This window comes from Anopheles coluzzii, chromosome 2 (assembly GCF_943734685.1).
Source record: "Anopheles coluzzii chromosome 2, AcolN3, whole genome shotgun sequence".
In the NCBI taxonomy this organism is placed as follows: Eukaryota; Metazoa; Arthropoda; class Insecta; order Diptera; family Culicidae; genus Anopheles; species Anopheles coluzzii.
In genome coordinates this window covers 54,268,657-54,287,263 of record NC_064670.1, presented here as the reverse complement: position 1 = coordinate 54,287,263, position 18,607 = coordinate 54,268,657, and the positions used below count along the sequence as shown (strand labels likewise).

The window sequence follows — 18,607 nt, the reverse complement described above, 5'->3', positions numbered from 1 at the left end:
TACCTACAAATCGGACAGCACAATAATATGCACAAAATATTTGTACAGTTAAACACCATGAGTTGTTTATTTCTCGTTGTATAAATACAGTAATGTTAGAAGTATTGTAAAACTATGCCTCTCAGAATTCGGCACCACCGTGGCTCTCCTATACTCGTTCAAATAATTAACGAACCAATCGATATTGCATTGCTCAGGATGAGCACGATTCCACCCGGATGTGCTAAAAGTAAAGCATCTGATGCCTTTTAAAAACCGAATCCCTGGGGTGAGGCCAATCCCACAAACATAGAGAATAAGAAAGTGGGATATAAAGCATGAGATAGCAGGTCGTTTCTCACTTAAACCAGAAAGTGAGCGGGCGTGTGATGCTACCGAAGCTTTCGAACGGATTGCCAGAACCACCACCGGTACTGCTGGTGCGCTTCGGCTGCACATTGATCACATCGTTAATCTCATGAATGATACCATTACGGGCTACAACATCGCACTTGGTAATGCCGGCATTCTGTACCTGGGGTCGGCGGTTACGGTTAAGCTTCAGCTGATGGCCGCTGATCGTTTCGGTCGTGCGTACAAATGGCCACTCCGACGGTACGATGCCAGTGCAGCAGATCACGTTCGGCAGCACGTGCGCTCGAATGATGCGTTCCAGCTCGTCCTGGTTCTGGAGTGTTTCCTGATACCACGAGTCCACCTCGAGGAACACGTCATTCTTCGGAACCAGCAGCGTCAGTCCAGAATCGGGAGACGTAAGCAGCTCGGTCAGATTGGTAAGACTAACCATACGCTGGAACATGCTGTAATCCGGATTGGCGCTTAGGGCTTCCATCAAGTTCTAAAAAAGGTCCCATTAAATGTGTCATTAGTAGCGCCGTGTACGTCATTCCGCGGATGTCTTTTGACGACTGCACTCGCTTTCGCTTACCGTCTTTGGCACATCCAACACCTTGTCGATTTCGTGCACCACAGATCCGCACGTTTCTTCGTCGAAACGTACCAAACGGGCACAGTTGACAGTGGCACGATTCATAACCGTCGTGAATACGGGATTCTACAGAAAGAGAAAGAGAAAATTCAATGAAAACCCTGTTCTCCAATGCCCTAGATTCTCCTTCCGGCACCTACCGTAGTGTATAGGTTAACGCGAACATTTTGTCCGGCCTTTGTCGGTATGGTTGTCTCCTCCAGGCCACAGGTCTTAATCAACGGTTCTGCCACGTGATACTCGAGGAACTCCTTGAGTGCAGCGTTACCACGCAGGCTTTCCGGGTGCTCCTTCAATTGGCGGATCCAGTACCGTCCCGTTTCCGTCTGTTCGAATGCCTGGTCGGTTGGAATGAAGAACGTACGGTTGGACATGCCGTCAAACTCCTCCTCGAGTCCGGCATCGGAGATCAGCTGCTTGAATACGGTTAGATTGTGATTGCCCAGTGTGTTTGAAATCGGCATGCCACTGTCCGTCGGCAGAACGCTGTCAATCACGTGCAGAACACCATTGCTAGCAACCACGTCGCTCTCCTCAATCGTTGCGAAACCGTTAATGCGGATGCGCTGCGTCTTCTTGCCCTCGTCTTCGACCTCGCTCAGCTCACCCTCCACGGACGATGGGACACGCGTTTTGCCCACCATGGCATATTCAAACTCGAGCTTTTCGTTGAGCATGTTGTACGTCGACGTCTTGACGCCGTTAACAGCAGCAAGCGAGCAGAACGTTATATCCAGAATGTGGTTCTTGAGGATGTCTGTCGATTAGAAACAAATATGGAGTTGCTTAAACACATGATGGATAAAATTCAATTAACCGAATCACAAAACGCATTAGGATACCGAATCGGGAATTCGATACGATTAACGCGGCATCAATTGACACCATCAAACTTTTGGCAAACGCATTCCTGGTCTTAGTGCGAAACGATCGATTGTAATTTGAATGCAAAATAGTACATGTGTGATGCAAAGACCTTGAGAAAGCGATACTGGTGGTAATGTTTGCTTGCTTTTTTTCCAAACAGTGCATAATGATCAGAACACGCGGGTTTGCCTTGGTATTAGCATATGGAATACTGTTTTTGGGTTAGACAGTATAAAAACATGACCCCCGCTATAAAATGAACGGTTTGTGCAAAGCATGATCCTCTTCATATTCAACATAACACTTTCGTAAATTTTGGCTTAAGCCTATCGTCATCACTTATGGACTTGGTTATCAGTAGCTGGTTGGTTTAACTATAACCAGGATAAACGATCATTCGCATGTAGTAAAAAAGAAGAAATAGAGGAGAGGAGGGGGGGGGGGTGATTTAATGATCGTTCCATACATTTTACGACTGTGTGTTCAGAACGAATCAATGGCAAATCAACAATAAATGTTCAGTAGTTGAACTAAATATTTACCGTTGAATTTATGCTACATATGTTGCACAAACGTTCCTCAATGAAGATAGCAATAAAAAAAAGTAAATTTAATAATTTGCCATAACATTGATTCAACTTTATATCTGGCTCTAACTAATCTTTCTGGAATAAACAGCGCAACGAATGTTACGAATTGCCGAGACAATCGTACCTACATATCCACAGATCCGGTAAAATTATTTATGCAAGGGGTAACAATTGCCCATTTGTAACAGATTCTAACATGCGGGGGCTGTTTCTGTTATTCATTTGAACTTGTGGAGTCTTTCATAATGGCAGAACGTTCCAACATTTGCATCCCCTTCATTCTCGTCACGTTCGCGCCAGCACACAATGAGCACCGTAATTGTGAATGACGCGAAGTAACATAAAATGTACCCCGGCCACCGTAAGAACCGGCGCAATCGGCGATTGCAATTAGTCATCGAGCCGTAAACAATCGATTCGTGTTTGCTCGTCCACAGAAAAAAAGAGAAGAAAGAAACACACCATTTCCATAGAAGCAAAAGTAAGAAAACCACCAAGGGATGGTAAAATATACGTTTGCAGAAATATACAAAACAGGAAATCTTGAGCACTTACTCATGGCGCAGCCGTTGCCTGCCTTTAGTTTGCGACGGATGTCTTTGTCCAGCTTGAGGAACGCATCGTCGTTGGGCGCGAAAATGGTGTAGTGCTTGTCATCGCCCTGCTCGCGCAGCATCTTGTCCAGCCCGGTCATCTCTAGGAAGGTGCGCATGAGCGTCATATCGTCCCGTACCTCAATGATGTCCATCAGAGTGTTGCGAGCCGGTACCAGCACACGATCTACGACGTGCACAATGCCCCGATCGGCCACACGGTTCAGCTTGAGCAGTGGCGCACAGTTGGCAGTGTAGCGGTAGGGATGCTCAGCGTGCGACTGATCCCGAACCGTCGCCGCCATTGGTCCCCGGGGATAAATGTTGATACGAATGTTCGCTCCGGGCAGATCTGTTTTGAGCAGCTGCTCGTTGCTAATATCCTCGATAAAATACGTTCCGTTGACCGTGTGCGCCAGGATCATGTCCCGTGCCGTCATGCTAGCGAAGTCAATCGCGCGCTTTGCTCGTGCCATCGGGTCAAACGCAACCAGATTCTATTACAACGGAGGAACAGAGAGGAGGAACAATTTCGTTATAGAGTTGTGCAACAGTTCCGCTTGTACAGCCATGGCATACTTACGTTTTCCCACATTTGCTCGGCAAAGGAAGTGTAGGCACTATCCGGTACAACAAACAGTGTCACATCATTCTCCAATGTAGCATCCAAACCGCTCTTCTTAAGCGTGGAAACGAACTCCTTCGCGCCGAGCCTCTCGACCGTTTCTTCCATCGAGTATAGGTCCAGCTTTTGGCAATGCGCGTTCGGTGGTCCATTGCGTGGTCGACCGTATCCGTGACAGCATTGGCGTGTAAGCTTCTCCGTGCGCTTTCGACCGTTGACGTTTTTGCTGTGGAGAAAAAGGAGAGCGAAAAAAACCATCCGACCAGTGATACGGTTTGTCCGTCCAATAAGGCAAATCCTTGCTTACATCGAGGTGCACACATATTTGTGCTGCTTTTCGGCACACGATTGAACGTTCAAGTTGAACGTGCTGAAACCATGGAAACCGAAACTGCTGCCTCCGCTGGCTGTGCCTCCGTTGACCGATACCTCGTCGTTGTCGGACGATGATATGTCTTCTTCCTTTTCTTCCCGCTCAACGCAAACATTTTCCCTGTGAAAAAGTGCATTTTAGTGGATTAGCGAACGATGCTGGGTCGCTTTTAATTCTTGCTTGAAATTTAAGGCTTAATTGAGAAGAAAAAGCAATGGCCGTACATTCGTCGTTTTCATGAAACCTTACTGCAGTAGGCTATGACTACTAAACAGTGGATTTTGCCTCAGCATAATTTCGCTTCCTAGGCATATTAGCCTATGCTTTCTTTTGTAATAAATCAGTTCATAGTTAACCACCAAACGAGCAAGTTGGCTTTCATTTGCTCTCCGTACGAACTGTAACACTTACCATACCTGCAAACTGATCTTAAAGGTAAGTAGAAAATTTAAACATTTAAAGAAAAGTAAACTCTTCTTAAAATTACAAATTTCGTTTTAGCAAGTATGCACAAAACACTAACTTTAGGTGAATTGCGTTTGGCAAGGTTTCATTATGTGCTTAATGTCTTGTTTTCGAAGAAAATGAAAAATATACATCAACGGTCAGCTGTTGTTGGTAGAAAGTGAGTTGGTAATGTCACACGTCCGACAAAGTAAGTTGCTGATTAATGCATGATCCAGCGCTTTTAAGTAACCTTTTCAGTTCGTCACCGTGCCTTTGCGCGCTAAGTTTTGTTACGTTTATCCTCACGCAAGCAAAAACAAATGAATTCAGAAAGAAAACTGATGTTCGTTTACTCCGAGTAAAAAAGTTCACATCCATCGGACGTACATATTTATCTTTCGAACGTCAGCCTGTTTCGCTCGAAGTGTTCTAAACGGAATAGAACAGAAAATGCTCCCCTTTGCAAGATTAGTTCAAGGGAATCAAATTAGCAATGCCAATAGTAAATTTCTAGTCATCCGTAAAATGACGTAACAAGGCCTACGAAGAAACAAAAACCCAGCACAGTTAGCTATCGTGGGAAAATATCTGTCCATTTTCATTGCCAACCAAACGATAATACGCTCGCTTGTCGGCGGTGTGCTTTGAGGTTGGAAATTCAATGCCCGTTTTGCGGTACACATCTAAACGACTCGAGCAAGCAAGTTCCTCATGAAGTTGTCAGATGAGCTAATTCAAATCGACATGGAACCTTAGAGTTTACAACACCCCATCCTTTTCCGCTGAATTTGGATACAATACAAGGATGATGCTCACGCGTCTTGCGGGGTAGTCAAGCTGCCAGTTGGTTTTCTTCTGCGCTGATAAAATACTCCAGTGTGCAGCTTTTGATTGCATTCCCAGACGAGCTAGTTGTGCGGCAAATGGCCCATTCATTTGTTTTGCTTCACAAAATCAGGCCTTTCTGGTCCATTGCTGTCTATCTTCGTGATCCTTTCCACTCTCAACAGTCCAAACTTTGAGAATAAAAACAATGGATAAAGCAGCTTGCGCGAGAAAAAATACTTACACAGTCGACACTACACCGGTTGTCCAGCATCGTTCGAGCCGCGTACGTCTTCCTTTGACGGCGTGGCTTACTCCCTCCTTCTGGCCGTGTGAATAATTCACGGACATTGCATTAAAACTAATGAAATTCAAGCCAATTCTCGCCGTAAATCATCGTCAGTTTGCATTTGCGTCGCGAATACGATTATGGAGAGTGCTCTTCCGAGAGCGCAACAACACGCGCTGGGGTCGTGAGCATATGTCTCCTGCTGCACAGCGGCGCGGAATCAGTTAAATCGTCTCCATTCAGACCCGGGTCAGTGGTAACAACCCCAGTGCGAAACGATAAGCCATCAGCTAGTAGGACTTGCGAGCCGGGAGGGGTCCACTTTGGCCCCGTTGTTCGGAGATGAGCAAACTACCCGCGACCTCGATCAGAACTTTGTGCACAGCAAAGACATTGGCACTGCATTTTTTGCCTTTACATTACCAACAGCATCAGCATATCTCTGTGAGAGTGAGAGCAATGATTATTTAAACTGCTGCTGAGCACGATCAACGTGTTTTGGGGCTGAGCATGCAACGAGAAACGCTGACCGGTGCAATGATCCAGTAATGAATGATCTGCCATAGTGCGGTGATTTCTCGTTGTTGCATCTTGTTAACCTTTTAAAACATCCATAATGCATATCGAACATCATAAGCTACCAACCGACACAAGACAGTGTCCAGCGGTGACGACGTAGTTCTGGGATATATGTTAACTACATTAACCAACAGGAACTTCTTTTTCTATTTGGCGTAACGGCCTACGTTGTCAATCCCAGTCTATATACAGTCTGTTCCCGAGTTACGCGGTTTGTGCGTTCCCGGGGAATCCGCGTAACTAGAATATCAACGTAAGTCGAATTTGGTGGATTACAGCCAAAATACATTTGATTACTCGGTATTTTGACTTAAACATTTATTCGATACGATTCGTGCAGAACATTCTGATATTTTTGGCTTTTAAGTGGATTAAATTTATTAGCAAAAATGCAATTTACACTGCATTGGACAATTCTTCAAGCAAATTGTACTAATTTGACATTTGATCTGTAATATTGAGAAATTCCTTATTTTCAGGAATTCCGATACTCCTATTTTTCCTTTACCAGAAAACAAACTGCTTATAAATCAAGCCGGAAACCCCCAAACAGGGTTGGAAACGTAGTCAAGTTGGAAAAAATTACACGTACAAAATAAATGTCGTAAATTAAATTACACCCCATAAAAGCTCACTTTACAACACCTTCCGATTGTATATACTAGCCAGCTCCCTCTGCGATGCGTGTCTATCAGCCGGTGCAATCATAAAGCGCAATGCGTTGCATACAGCCATTTTGTTTGTGAAAGCTGGAGATCCGACAGCATGTAATGCCTAATTATGGTCTCATGAAACCATTCTCCTGTGCTTGTGCATCGACAGCTCCCACACACACCGTAACAATGTGTGTTACATGCTACGGTTTTTTTTTTTGCGCACTTGTCTCAACGTGCACAAAACACCCACACGCTCCCCTACATTGTACCTGTCTTGCTATCAAAAATAAAAGAAACAGATCGTTCTAATTTATCCCACGGATACGGACTCTGCTTTGCCCAACAAATAACCTTCTCACGATGCGTTCCAAAAAAAAAACACAAAATCTTACCGTCCGGAAGTTTGTCGAGCGACACAATGGTATCCACCGTCTGGGGTACGTAAATGGATTTAACACAAACCTGAAATCTTGGGCTCACCTTGGAAAGCACTTGAAAGGAATGTACCCATTTCTTTTCCTCTCTCACAAACACACTTCAAAATTAGCAAAATCTACCTTAACAACCCATCCGAGTGGCATTGTTCCGTCGCAAGGGCGACAAACTCTTCCCAGCGTATCGGTTGGGTTAAATTGTTACCCTAGCAACCGCCCTACCTAAACCCGAAAATCGCTTATGAGCTCGTTGGAACTTTCTACTGGATTGCGGGACCGGATGCGATACCTGCGAAATAATGTAGGTCAGTCTAGACACGGTAATGGTTCAAGATCGACTTGCTGCTGTAGGTGTTGCTCTCCCAAAAATGGGGTTTTCAATATTCCACATCATTATCATTTTGCACGGATGCTTGGTTTACCTCTTATCCTGTTTATACAGTGTTCCTTCTCTACTATTTTACTGCATCTGTAGTAAACAAAAAAGAGCTTTCGAGACACCATACGAAAGGAAGTAAGTAAATCGTTTTTTTTGCTCCTTTCTTTTTTATGCAAACAGGTGCTTAACGACAATGAGAACAGTTCCAAACGAGAACAGTGATCAAACAGTCCTGCTTTCCCATGTTCATATTGATTTTGCTTCACAAACATGTTCACAGACTATGTACACAGTTCATTCCCTATCGGAACCGATCTTTACGCGGCGTTCTTTCCACGGCACGGCACACCAAGCCATTGCACACCCCAGGATAGTGGTGTAAAAATGCCACATGCAACGATTAACCGCCGCCTTTCATCAATGCTGATGATGTTGATCTTTACACACCAAAAACATGTGTTTGCGTTTGGTTCTTTTTCATGTCATCCGGCCGCCTGTTGTCCATGCGCGTTGTTGGTGCGCGACGGTGTGCAGTGTGCGCTGTTGCACCACATGTTGGCACAGTTTTTATGCACTATCCACTATCCAAGGCGCACACATTACTATCTATAAAGCGTAGTGCGACTGGGTGTGTGTGTGTGTGCACGGAAACTGTAGCATTAGGCGTTGAATGCAAATTATTAGTGCATCACGGATGGGAGGGGTTTGTTCACCGTGCGACAATTTGCTACCAATTTATCCATTGCTCATCGCTACTTCCCAGTCTGTACTAGATACTAACTTACCCCTTCCACCACGGACGGTTGGCGTTGGTGTCAAAGAAACCGAATCCGGGAAGACCGGCCGTTCCAAAGAAGCCCGTCTCCAGTGGCGTATTGAAGAACGAGTTGAAATGATGCTGGAACAGCGAGCTGGTATCGAACGGTGGCGGTTGGCGGCCATCATCCACCGTCTCCACATCGGGATGTTGCGCTGCCGGTGGACGGTACGGCGGTGTTAGTCCCGGTCGATGTACTGACGACGGTTGTCTGTCGTCCGGATTCTGGCTCAGCTCGTCGGCAAACGTTTCTGCGTCCGATTCTGGAGTGCGAGACGAATTCTTGGTCAGTAATGGTGTGCTAAGTGTGTGGTTTGGACAGATCAATTTCCAATTCATGAACCAGGTTTGAAGGCAAAAGGAAAACGCTCAACTAAAATGTATTTACACCGAGTTGCAGCATATGCACCGTATTAAAGCTATATTTATGTACTCTACCATTAACCTCCATCGATCATTGAAGCGTCGTGCTATTCAATCTTATTTATTGCGTCTTACGCCATTCGATGAGCTTTTATGCATTAACACTGCTAAAGCATATGCTTTTGCTCACATGAGAACTGAAGCTGATGAGATCAAGAAATATACTACTAGAAGAAACAAATCACTCGATTCGACTCAGTGTTCTAGTTAGAACCATCTGTGTGTGTGGGCTTTGCGAATCCGATTCTTCTCCAACTCTGTGCAACGATGTGGAACAAATTGGGTGTAAATGACCGCAAAAGAGGGCCCTAGCCTTAGGAAATGCAAACAGATACTTACCCAATGATTCGCGATCCTGGCCACCGATCGTAGCGGTTTCCCGTTCCGAGCCACCAAACGCACCACCGACCAGCGCTTCCGGTACCCTGGAATAGTGATGGTCATTGACACGGTCAGGCTCATCTATATGGCGTAGCATCCAGAGGAATGGATTGACATCGGCCGTGGCAATCGGTTCGTGCAATTCTGCCGGCCACTCGGCCAAATCTTCACCAAGTCCGGCTAGCCGGATGACTTCGTCATCCAAACCACTTTAGAGGTTGTGTATATAACACGGTATATAAAACCAATAATACCACATCCGATATACCATTGTGTGATCATGTGTGTGTGTGTGTTTGTGTGAAAGTTTATTTGTTTGTGCGCGCATGGGATAACACACGGTCCACCATTAATTTCCGAGTCCCGCGGCCACAGAGTTATTGATGATTTTGTTGTAGAGCCCGGGTGAAAACCACGCAATCAACACCGATCGCCCCCGGTTGAGTAGTAACAATAGATAACGTTCGTGTAGTTGTTAATGTTGTTGTGGTTGTTGAAGGTGGTGGTGTGGTGGCGACGAACATTTGGTGGTTGGTGGTTAGATGAAACGAAAACAAAAACCGAAACCAAAATTTTCAAAATTAAACAATTAACAAGCAGTACACCCGGTTAACGGATTGCTCTGCGGTCGAGATTAGTCACATAAAAAATGGAAAGTATTGCAAGGCAGTGACGGTGTTAGCTGTTAATGGGTTTAGAGGATCAACGGGTCAAGGAAGGACATCAATTCAATATTTTCCATTTCTCCAGATTATTCATGCACGAGACTATGGTATCGCGCATGGAGCACAATCTGCTTTCTTTTGCCGACTGGAGCTGGGCTGGAGAAAGTACGATTTGGTTCTGAACGATCCCGTTGAATCCCGTCGCAAAAAATGGAAAGGGTTTTTTTTTCTCCCGCTAACGAGTCTGCTCATTGCTAATTCAGCGTCGCTTATCTCCTTTCTCCTTTCTATCCTACGAACGATCGCTAGTCCGCCGTCCCTATTCCTGTGTGTCCCTATCTCGTTCGTTCAAACGGAAGAGGCTATATTCTAAACAGGCCTTCCACAGCAGCATCCATTATTGAATAATCAACCCTACATCACATTTGGACGATTGGGTGTCCGTAGTCAACGGTAAGCAAGTGCCAATTGAGTAGTGAAAACACGCAAAACACCACCAATTACCACCCCAAACATGATCCGTCTCTGAGGACGTTGGAGTGGAAAGATGGCGAAATGGGAATGAGAAACTTCTAGAATCTCGTGCCATCTTCCGATCAGCAAGAGCCAAAGGGCATCGTTGCTACACGGTACCAACACTACTGCTACTACTACTACTACTACTACTACTCTATTGCGCTTCCCTACTGATCGTTTACTCCAACTAAACGGTGTGGAATTAGAAATAATAAAATTTGAAGCAAGATAGTTGTACGCGTTGTCAAGCATACGGCTTGATCACGATCTGGAATAATTGTTCAATAATTAACGATCGGCTACTTGCGAAGCTGGAAGCTCAATTACTCAACGAAGGTCAACCCGCACCGGGACAGGACAATCGATCGAAGGTGGAAGCGTTATTAAGGATCGGATAAGGATGGCCGGGGAATAACGGGACATGGGATGGTGAAATGGAGCAACAACAACAAAAAATGCATTACTCGAAAGAGGTCACCGAACGAGCAGCCAGAGCAAGCAACAGCAACAGGGCGAAGGGAACCCCGATCGCACGGACACGGGCACGTTCCATCGTTCTCGGTTTCTGTACGTTGCACAGATCACCCTACGTTACACAGATCACTTTCCACCGACCAATTAGAACACAATTTCGCGCACACAGCACAGCACAGACAATTTCGGCGACCTGACTCTGCCTGAACAGGCTCCGGAAGGGCTTTCCGCTTAGCGCTCGCGATCCGCGCTGTAGTACGTTTTCCACGAAACAAACAACTGATCACACCGGTGCACTTGTATTTATAAGTTCAAGCCACACCACCACTACATCATAACTGTTCCGTCGTTCCTCTGTACACACACATACACACGAACTCAATTTTACGCCGAGTACGGAAACAAAAAAAAACGTCGCACGCATCGAAGCAGTTGCGGTGCGATCGTTTGTATGCGCAAAGTCAGAGATCGCAGCGTAAGTGTAGTGGTAAAGTGATCGCGAAGTAAATAAACACTAAACAGATGATATTATTATGATTAAATGATGAAGAGAAATGGATGCGTACGAGAATGGCCGTGGAGGAAGCAAGAGACGGGACATGGAAATCCCGCCGACCGGTTTCAGGTCGCTTTATCGGCTAGACTTTTGCAGCCAGTACCGTGTGTTCCCGCGTGGTAGTAGGTAGTGCACGAGTGCACGCGGAAAGGGGAATCTTCTCTTTTTCTAGAAATTTCACCCCCTTTCGCGAGCACCATCACGTTTCTCCGGGATCGATTGTTGTTCTACGCGGGTAAAGAAACAGAAAAAGAAAGCAAGAGAGCTATACAGAGTGAAAGCACAGTGCGCTCGCGTCAGCACGAAATTGGACAAAACCGCCGATCGTTAATCACAGATAGAATAATATTTCGATAAAAGCTTTCCTTTTCTTGTTGTTAGTTAGCATTTTGCAGCGAGTTTCGTTTATTAATTCAACCGAAAATCATATTGTTCTTTCAGTAATCTATTCCAAATTGAAAAAAAAATCCAAGAATTATTTCAAATTGGACAAAACCGCCGATCGTTAATCACAGATAGAATAATATTTCGATAAAAGCTTTCCTTTTCATGTTGTTAGTTAGCATTTTGCAGCGAGTTTCGTTTATTAATTCAACCGACAATCATATTGTTCTTTCAGTAATCTATTTCAAATTGGAAAAAAAAATCCAAGAATTATTTCAAATTGGACAAAACCGCCGATCGTTAATCACAGATAGAATAATATTTCATTAAAAGCTTTCCTTTTTCTTGTTGTTAGTTAACATTTTGCAGCGAGTTTCGTTTATACATTAAACCGAAGACTATATTGTTCTTTCAGTAATTTATTTCAACTGTGCAGTAAAAAAAAACCCTTTTTTATTTACGTTTTTTTCGCTTTTCTATATTTCTATAATCTCCGTCAGGACGATGTAAAAAGGAAAAGCGTATAGCTCATTTAGCTTGCATTGCACACGCAGACACCACACCAAGTACCCGTGCACACGAACACATTAGATTGCATCTTCAGCACATTACTATCCGATTATTAAATGCCCTCTGTCTTTGTTTACTGAAGCAAAAAAACAAAAAAAAAATAACGCGCGATTACCTACACTATTGACTTGTCTGTACATCTTGAAGTGCTACTTATTTACACGCAAGGACACGTATTGCACGGTGATGTAGCTTCGTCCTAAAATCTACATCAATAGATGCGACGACAAAACAACAACAAAATTCGGGAAAACGAGGGAATAGGAAACACGCACTTAATGCAAAACGAATAATGCCACCAGGGAAGGAGAGGAGCAGCGAGCGATTTTGGGTACGAAATAAAAGCAATCGTAGGCGAATCACAGCGTAGCTCGCACGCGGCTCAATCAGTTCGAGTTGAACCACTTGTACTTGTAGTTTAAAAGCCACGCAATGCTAGAAACGAGCAACGCCGCCGTAGCAAAGATGACGCCACGTATTTTCCAATGCTGATTACTATCCTGTAGGATGGCGAGGATTTTTAGCGTTTGCTCTTCAGTGTCTCTTAGTGTACCTGTGAAAGAAATGAAGCCGAAAACACAACACTTAAGCTCTCCCTCTGTGGCACACTGTTTCGGTATGCGTTGCTCTGACCTGAATTTTCAATCACAAAATGTGATTGTTCGCATTTTAGCTCCAGTGGCATCTGTGCTTTGATGCGCTTTTTCGCCTCTGCCTCGGTGTATTGACTCCGATCCATCAAACGGGTGACTTGAATATCTTCCTCGCTGTAAACCACACAGGAACAGAACGTTATTCTTAATGGTGCTTAGAAGGAAACAAGTTCCACCAAGTGCGCTCACCATGTGACGGTAATGATTTTATGGATGTAGTTCAACATGACTCGTATTTCGAACAGCAGCGGTAGATCGAGCACCACAAAATTGTGCCCCATAAAGAAACACTTGATCACCTCCCGGTAGATGGTGCGGTGAATTTCGGGATGTGTGATTTCATTCAGCACTCGGCGCTTCTCTACATCATCGAATATGATGCGCCCGAGCGCTTCTCGGTTCAGCTCTCCGCTCTCGGCATGGAAGACTTCCTCACCAAAGGCGGCCTTGATTTTATGCCATGCTGGTCGGCCCGGTTCAACCACTAAAACATAGCAACGGGTAATATGTATTAGTATGTATGTATCTAAATAGGACGGAATTCCGATCGCGGATGGGCGTACAACTGTGCCATGGAATGATTATTTGCTTATGCAACTGCTATGCTAAACGACAAACGCTCATCAACCACCCCACCCGACACACGCAGCGGTCGTGCACGATCCCAGGGCAAGCACGATGGTGTCAACGGCCCCCGATTATATATCGTTTCGTAAACGTGCTACACCTACCTTGGCGGGCGATGGCATCGGCATCGATTACCGGAACTCCGTTGTCGCGGAAGATCTTTGTCACGGTGCTCTTTCCAGAGGCGATACCGCCGGTTAAGGCAACGAGAAACATTTCACCACCAGTGTGACGCGTAGAAATTATGAATTAAGCTAATAATATGATGTGGTATTGGGTTGGGCAGCGCAGAGTGTGTTCACTGTTGAATACGCTGAAAAGAAGCAGACAGGGAATGAAAACAGCATTGACACGATGGTTTGATATCATCTTACCATGCACTGTAGTTCGCCTGGCAAGCTGTAAAACGGGATTAGGCTATCGTTGGATTACTTCAACACAGAATGAAAATATTAACTAATGGAAAATCGCAACATCCGTCTACATGCTCCGTGAACCCACAACTTGCGACAAGCACGACACCTGTCAAACTGCTGTGTCGGTGTGTGCGTGAGGCCTCACCATAAAAATAAACCCGGCTGTCAAACTGAGTCCAATCCAAGAGTGTTGTTTTTCAGTTCAGTTACTGCGTATTGTTTCCTAGCGTCTCAGTTTGGTGCGTCTTTTCAAACGCAAAACAATCACCCATTCATATTACTAAAGTACTATTATTTGTATACCTGTTTATGATCTATCGTCGGTTGGAACGTTATCATGCAGCAGCGGCATCGTACAATTCGGTGCAATTGCTGCAACGAGACTGCAGATCGGTTGATAGAGTTCGAATCCGTGGTGCTTCTTTTGGAAAGGGAAGTGAAAATACGTGAAATGATTGGAATTTTCCAGTTACCCCAAGTTAGTAATAATCTCTTTCTCTCTATCTCTTGCTCGCTCTCTCTTGTAAATGAAAATATTTGTGATATATATTGTTTTTCTTAGGAATCCTTACTACAAAAAACGAATGGTATATGCACAACATGCTTGGAGCGGCTCGAAAATTGCTTTCTCTTCTACGAAACATTAATAACAACCATCACCATGAAAGAGCATAGTAACACTGCATCGCCCAAAAAGGATAACATCCCCACCATACGTTGCACTGACTGTGATTCGGCATTTGAATCGATGCAGGATTTAGAAAAACATGCGAAAGTGCAACACTGTCCAACGAAACAGCATCAGCAGCAGTTTCATTACTGCTCAGCGTGTCAGAAATCGTTCAAAACCAACCGTGGCCTGCTTCAGCACAATGCAATCTATCACGAGTCCCAAGAATTGCACCGCTGCTACATCTGTGAGCGACAGTTTCTCACAAAAACCAACTTACAAAACCACATGCGCTTTCACAAGGATCATGTGTGCAGCTTTTGCAACAGCGGATGGACAGACGAATGTCAACTGTTGGAGCACGTGCGTACCAGTCATAGAGATGGGCTGTTTGTTTGCCGGTTTTGCAACAAGCAGGAACGGCTCAAGAAATGTCTCAATCGACACCTTCGCACAGCCCATGGGCAAGAGGTGAATCCGTATTACTGTGGGCATTGCCGGAATGCGGAGGCAACGCATAGCTACGACAGCTATGTAGCGTTGATGAACCATTTGCAGGAGCAACATTCCGCGGAAGATGATACCACTACTGCAGCAAAAGAATTGCATGGCACACTGCTAAATGCATCCCTGTTTGGCAAAGAGCTGGAATTGCTCGAAGACGACAAGGTAGTAGACGTTGAGCAGGATCGTTTTTTGCAGAACTTGCATCTCGTCCGGAGCGTTCCGGAGAGGCCGAAAACTTGTCAGCCGCTGGAACCGCGCATCGATCAGCGGACGGTTCTGGAGGATTTTCTCGACGAAACGTTCGAGAATGATGAGATCTGGAACAAGTATATCGATAATGGAGAAGAGTATCTGATCGACGATTATGACATCTACCTCAAGGGAATGGATGAATCGGAGAAACAGGAAGAAGTGTGCATGTATCTGTGTCCACAGTGTAAGCAAGGGTTTCAGAGCCAGCGAAACCTGACGATTCATTTGGCGGAAGAGCACGACGTGTCCAGTTTGGTGTGCAACGATTGTGGAGCTAGTTTTACGCGGCATGCAAGCTATCGCATCCATCGGCGCGAACATCTGAAGGAGAATGTTCGATTTCGTGAGAGCAACATTCCCGAAATGGAGGAAGCGCTATCGCTAGTCCAAAGCACATCCTTGGACTATTCGGTGCACGAGGAGGAAAGCGGTTATGTGTTTACCTGTAATCTGTGCGATCGCACCTTCCAGCGGAAGCACAACCTCGAAAAGCACAGATGTCTGTACTACGAACAACTGGAGCACTCCAACACTTCAGAGCAGCAGGGTGCAGGTGTCAATGGGACGGAATTGCAGCAATGCTCACACTGCCAGTTCCGCACGACATCAAGCCAGGAGCTGGAAACCCATCAGCAACGCATACATCAATCGGACATGGAGCCATCGGAGCCCGTCTATTGCATGCTTTGCGATCGTCGGTTCAGTTCCATATCCGGGCTGAAGTATCACTTGAAACGACACACAGGCATTAAGGCATTCGCTTGTCTGTACTGTGAGAAAACGTTTACGGCCAACTCGAACCTGAACGCGCACATTCGGAGTGTGCACAGCGCGCGAAAGGACTACCGGTGTGACGAATGCAACGAATCTTTTACCACGAAAGATCACCTGAACAAACACCAGCGCTCCCGACATCGGCAGGAGCGAGCGTTTGTGTGTGGGGAGTGTGGCAAGAACTACTTGCAACGGTCGCATCTGAACGAACATGTTGCAGCGAGCCATCGGGAGGATCGGTACCTGTGCCATGTTTGCAATGGTTCTTACGTTAGTAAAAGCTCCCTCAAACGGCACCAACAGCAGAAGCATGGTGTTATGAAAAGGGACGAAAAGTGAAGATATTGTTATATGTTATCATGTTTACAACAATCCGAAGAATGCATTTTTTCTCTTCACTCGTGTACTCACCAAAGATGCTGGTTGGTAGTAATTGAACTTTTTTTGAATGATTGATTTCTTGATGAATTTCTTTCGTCCGTATTCAAAACACATGTTTACACATGTACTGTTCTGTTCTGTTATGTTCTGCACTAGCCATACACTGTTTTCAATTAATTTCATTATATTTAGGGTTGTTATTTTCATCAACTTACTGCTTTCTACTCTTGTTTTAAACGTTCCTTTGTTTCATTCAAATTGGGGCTCATTGATTGTTGTAGCACGAGCAAACGGATGTTATAAAAAACATTTCATTTTCTTCTCTTCTTTCTTTTAATTTTGCATTCACTACGCATTATTCCATTCTAGCTGGTCACATCCCTTGGTGGTGGTCACCTGTTCATCCAAACTCTGTCCGCTATAATCAATGTGTAACCCATGCTCGCAAACTAAATACACTTTTTAAGCATGTTCCTTTTTCAACACAACGATCTATGGTCTGAATTGACCAGTTTTTTTTTTAGATTAATTCAACATGGTGTAAAAGATTACAGCTTTCTGATAGGTTGACGATCGGTAGCTTTTACTCGTATAAATTCGAGCACCTCTATGTATGCATGTATTTTGTATATACACTGAACGGCAATGCCGTTCCAAACAAAAAGCATGACACTATCGGGAAATTATAAATCATTAAGAACAACACAAAGTTAAAAATACACAACAATAAAACGAAAGCTTGCCCAATGCAAATAATATACTGGATTAAATAATTTAGTAACTCATCGCTCAACTCATATTCACAATTCAGCAGATTATAAGAGTTCTTCCGATAGCAACGAATCGGACTGTTTTACACATTTTGTATTGGTTGCGATATTGTTGCGAACAGGTAAAATTAGTTTAAAATCTTGAATAGAGAGCTGCACAAAAAAGGTACAACAAATAATGAGACGAACTATGCTTGGTCATGTTTTTTGTTTTGTGTTCTTCTTTGGTGTGCTTAGGGGTTTCTTAAATGCGAAAAAAAAACTTTGCTGAATTATCAGTAACGGCGGAGATGGTTTCTGGTTGCGGTATACGAATTACATTCCAATGTCCTTTTTTTTTTCAAATATATAAGTAGTAATCGAGACTGACAGCGTTTGTAAATGATACTAATTTGTAGCGGAAAATGCAACAATATGAATAGATAGATGGATTCTTTTAAAATAAAAAAAGTCTGCGGAAGATTTCATCTGTTTGCGTGATGGAATGATCCAAAAACACTTCAAACTGAATATCACAACATGGTTGGAATAAAGAATGAAAAGATACGATAAAACTTTACTGTTAAAGTAAACTTCCCTGTCACGAGCAATCAAAAGGATGCCGTACACGCCTTAAAAACACTGAACGAATATCGCTTGTAAAAATTAGGTTTCAAAAACAAACGAATTACTCTTAGATTAAGGAGATTATTTGTAAACCTTAGTTTTGATGGACAGACAAACGAATGCAACTCACAGGAATTTACGATGCCTTTGGTTGGAATACTTCATTCCGAACGCTAAACATTTATCTTACACTATTTTTGTTTCTATTGTGCTTGCCGGTTACCCAGTAAAATATGTAAAATATGTGTAAAATATAGCTTAATGTTGTTAAACCAGCCAAAATCGAGGCCGGAACAAATGGAATCGATCAAAATAGAGAGCGAGATAAAGAGCTCAACGTATCAATGTCGTGCAAGTTATTGTGTTATTTAATTGTTTAAACACAACTGTATGTTGTGAATGTTGCCACTACCATATGTTTGGCGATAGCTTGATTTTTCTCTTATTCCTGATTTGTTGGCATGAAAATGGGTGTTTTCCAAACTATGTTACCTTTTCCTTTTCGATTCCGTTTTTTTCT

The 18,607-nt window shown here is 44.1% G+C and overlaps 3 protein-coding genes across 4 annotated transcripts; 1 reads left to right on the top strand and 2 right to left on the bottom strand.

Moving 5' to 3' along the window:
- Positions 1–39: 39 nt before the first annotated feature.
- LOC120952706 (transforming growth factor-beta-induced protein ig-h3) lies at positions 40–11,220 on the bottom strand. 2 transcript variants are annotated; one of them, XM_040372174.2, is made up of 9 exons: positions 10,912–11,220; positions 9,225–9,475; positions 8,431–8,725; positions 3,971–4,156; positions 3,622–3,889; positions 3,001–3,535; positions 1,129–1,745; positions 929–1,054; positions 40–838 (listed from the first exon to the last, which is right to left on the bottom strand). In XM_040372174.2, exons 1-9 carry the CDS (start codon positions 10,998–11,000, stop codon positions 338–340), a joined length of 2,868 nt encoding a protein of 955 aa, XP_040228108.2. In that variant the 5' UTR covers positions 11,001–11,220; the 3' UTR covers positions 40–337. The 2 variants fall into 2 exon arrangements, with proteins under 2 accessions (XP_040228108.2, XP_040228109.2); XM_040372175.2 differs by having other exon boundaries at positions 9,225–9,310.
- Positions 11,221–12,409: 1,189 nt separating this feature from the next.
- On the bottom strand, positions 12,410–14,219 carry LOC120952715 (dephospho-CoA kinase domain-containing protein). Its single transcript, XM_040372186.2, has 5 exons — positions 14,086–14,219; positions 13,816–14,024; positions 13,274–13,568; positions 13,065–13,198; positions 12,410–12,984 (listed from the first exon to the last, which is right to left on the bottom strand). Exons 2-5 carry the CDS (start codon positions 13,925–13,927, stop codon positions 12,818–12,820), a joined length of 708 nt encoding a protein of 235 aa, XP_040228120.1. The 5' UTR covers positions 13,928–14,024; positions 14,086–14,219; the 3' UTR covers positions 12,410–12,817.
- Positions 14,220–14,343: 124 nt separating this feature from the next.
- LOC120952707 (zinc finger protein 585A-like) lies at positions 14,344–17,946 on the top strand. Its single transcript, XM_040372176.2, has 2 exons — positions 14,344–14,605; positions 14,690–17,946. Exons 1-2 carry the CDS (start codon positions 14,465–14,467, stop codon positions 16,667–16,669), a joined length of 2,121 nt encoding a protein of 706 aa, XP_040228110.2. The 5' UTR covers positions 14,344–14,464; the 3' UTR covers positions 16,670–17,946.
- The last annotated feature ends 661 nt before the right edge of the window (positions 17,947–18,607 follow it).

What these genes read in the sequence shown, in the direction of transcription:
- LOC120952706 (XM_040372174.2), bottom strand. Translation starts at nt 11,000, where the DNA reads ATGGAACGTGCCCGTGTCCGTGCGATCGGGGTTCCCTTCGCCCTGTTG. An exon ending in CCAGGATCGCGAATCATTGG is followed by an intron (nt 8,726 to 9,224) that starts GTAAGTATCTGT and finishes CTCGCACTCCAG; the next exon opens with AATCGGACGCAGAAACGTTT. An exon ending in AGGCAACGGCTGCGCCATGA is followed by an intron (nt 1,746 to 3,000) that starts GTAAGTGCTCAA and finishes TCTAATCGACAG; the next exon opens with ACATCCTCAAGAACCACATT.
- LOC120952715 (XM_040372186.2), bottom strand. Translation starts at nt 13,927, where the DNA reads ATGTTTCTCGTTGCCTTAACCGGCGGTATCGCCTCTGGAAAGAGCACC. An exon ending in CGATGCCATCGCCCGCCAAG is followed by an intron (nt 13,569 to 13,815) that starts GTAGGTGTAGCA and finishes GCTATGTTTTAG; the next exon opens with TGGTTGAACCGGGCCGACCA. An exon ending in AAAATCATTACCGTCACATG is followed by an intron (nt 13,199 to 13,273) that starts GTGAGCGCACTT and finishes TGTGGTTTACAG; the next exon opens with CGAGGAAGATATTCAAGTCA.
- LOC120952707 (XM_040372176.2), top strand. Translation starts at nt 14,465, where the DNA reads ATGCAGCAGCGGCATCGTACAATTCGGTGCAATTGCTGCAACGAGACT. An exon ending in GAATTTTCCAGTTACCCCAA is followed by an intron (nt 14,606 to 14,689) that starts GTTAGTAATAAT and finishes TGTTTTTCTTAG; the next exon opens with GAATCCTTACTACAAAAAAC.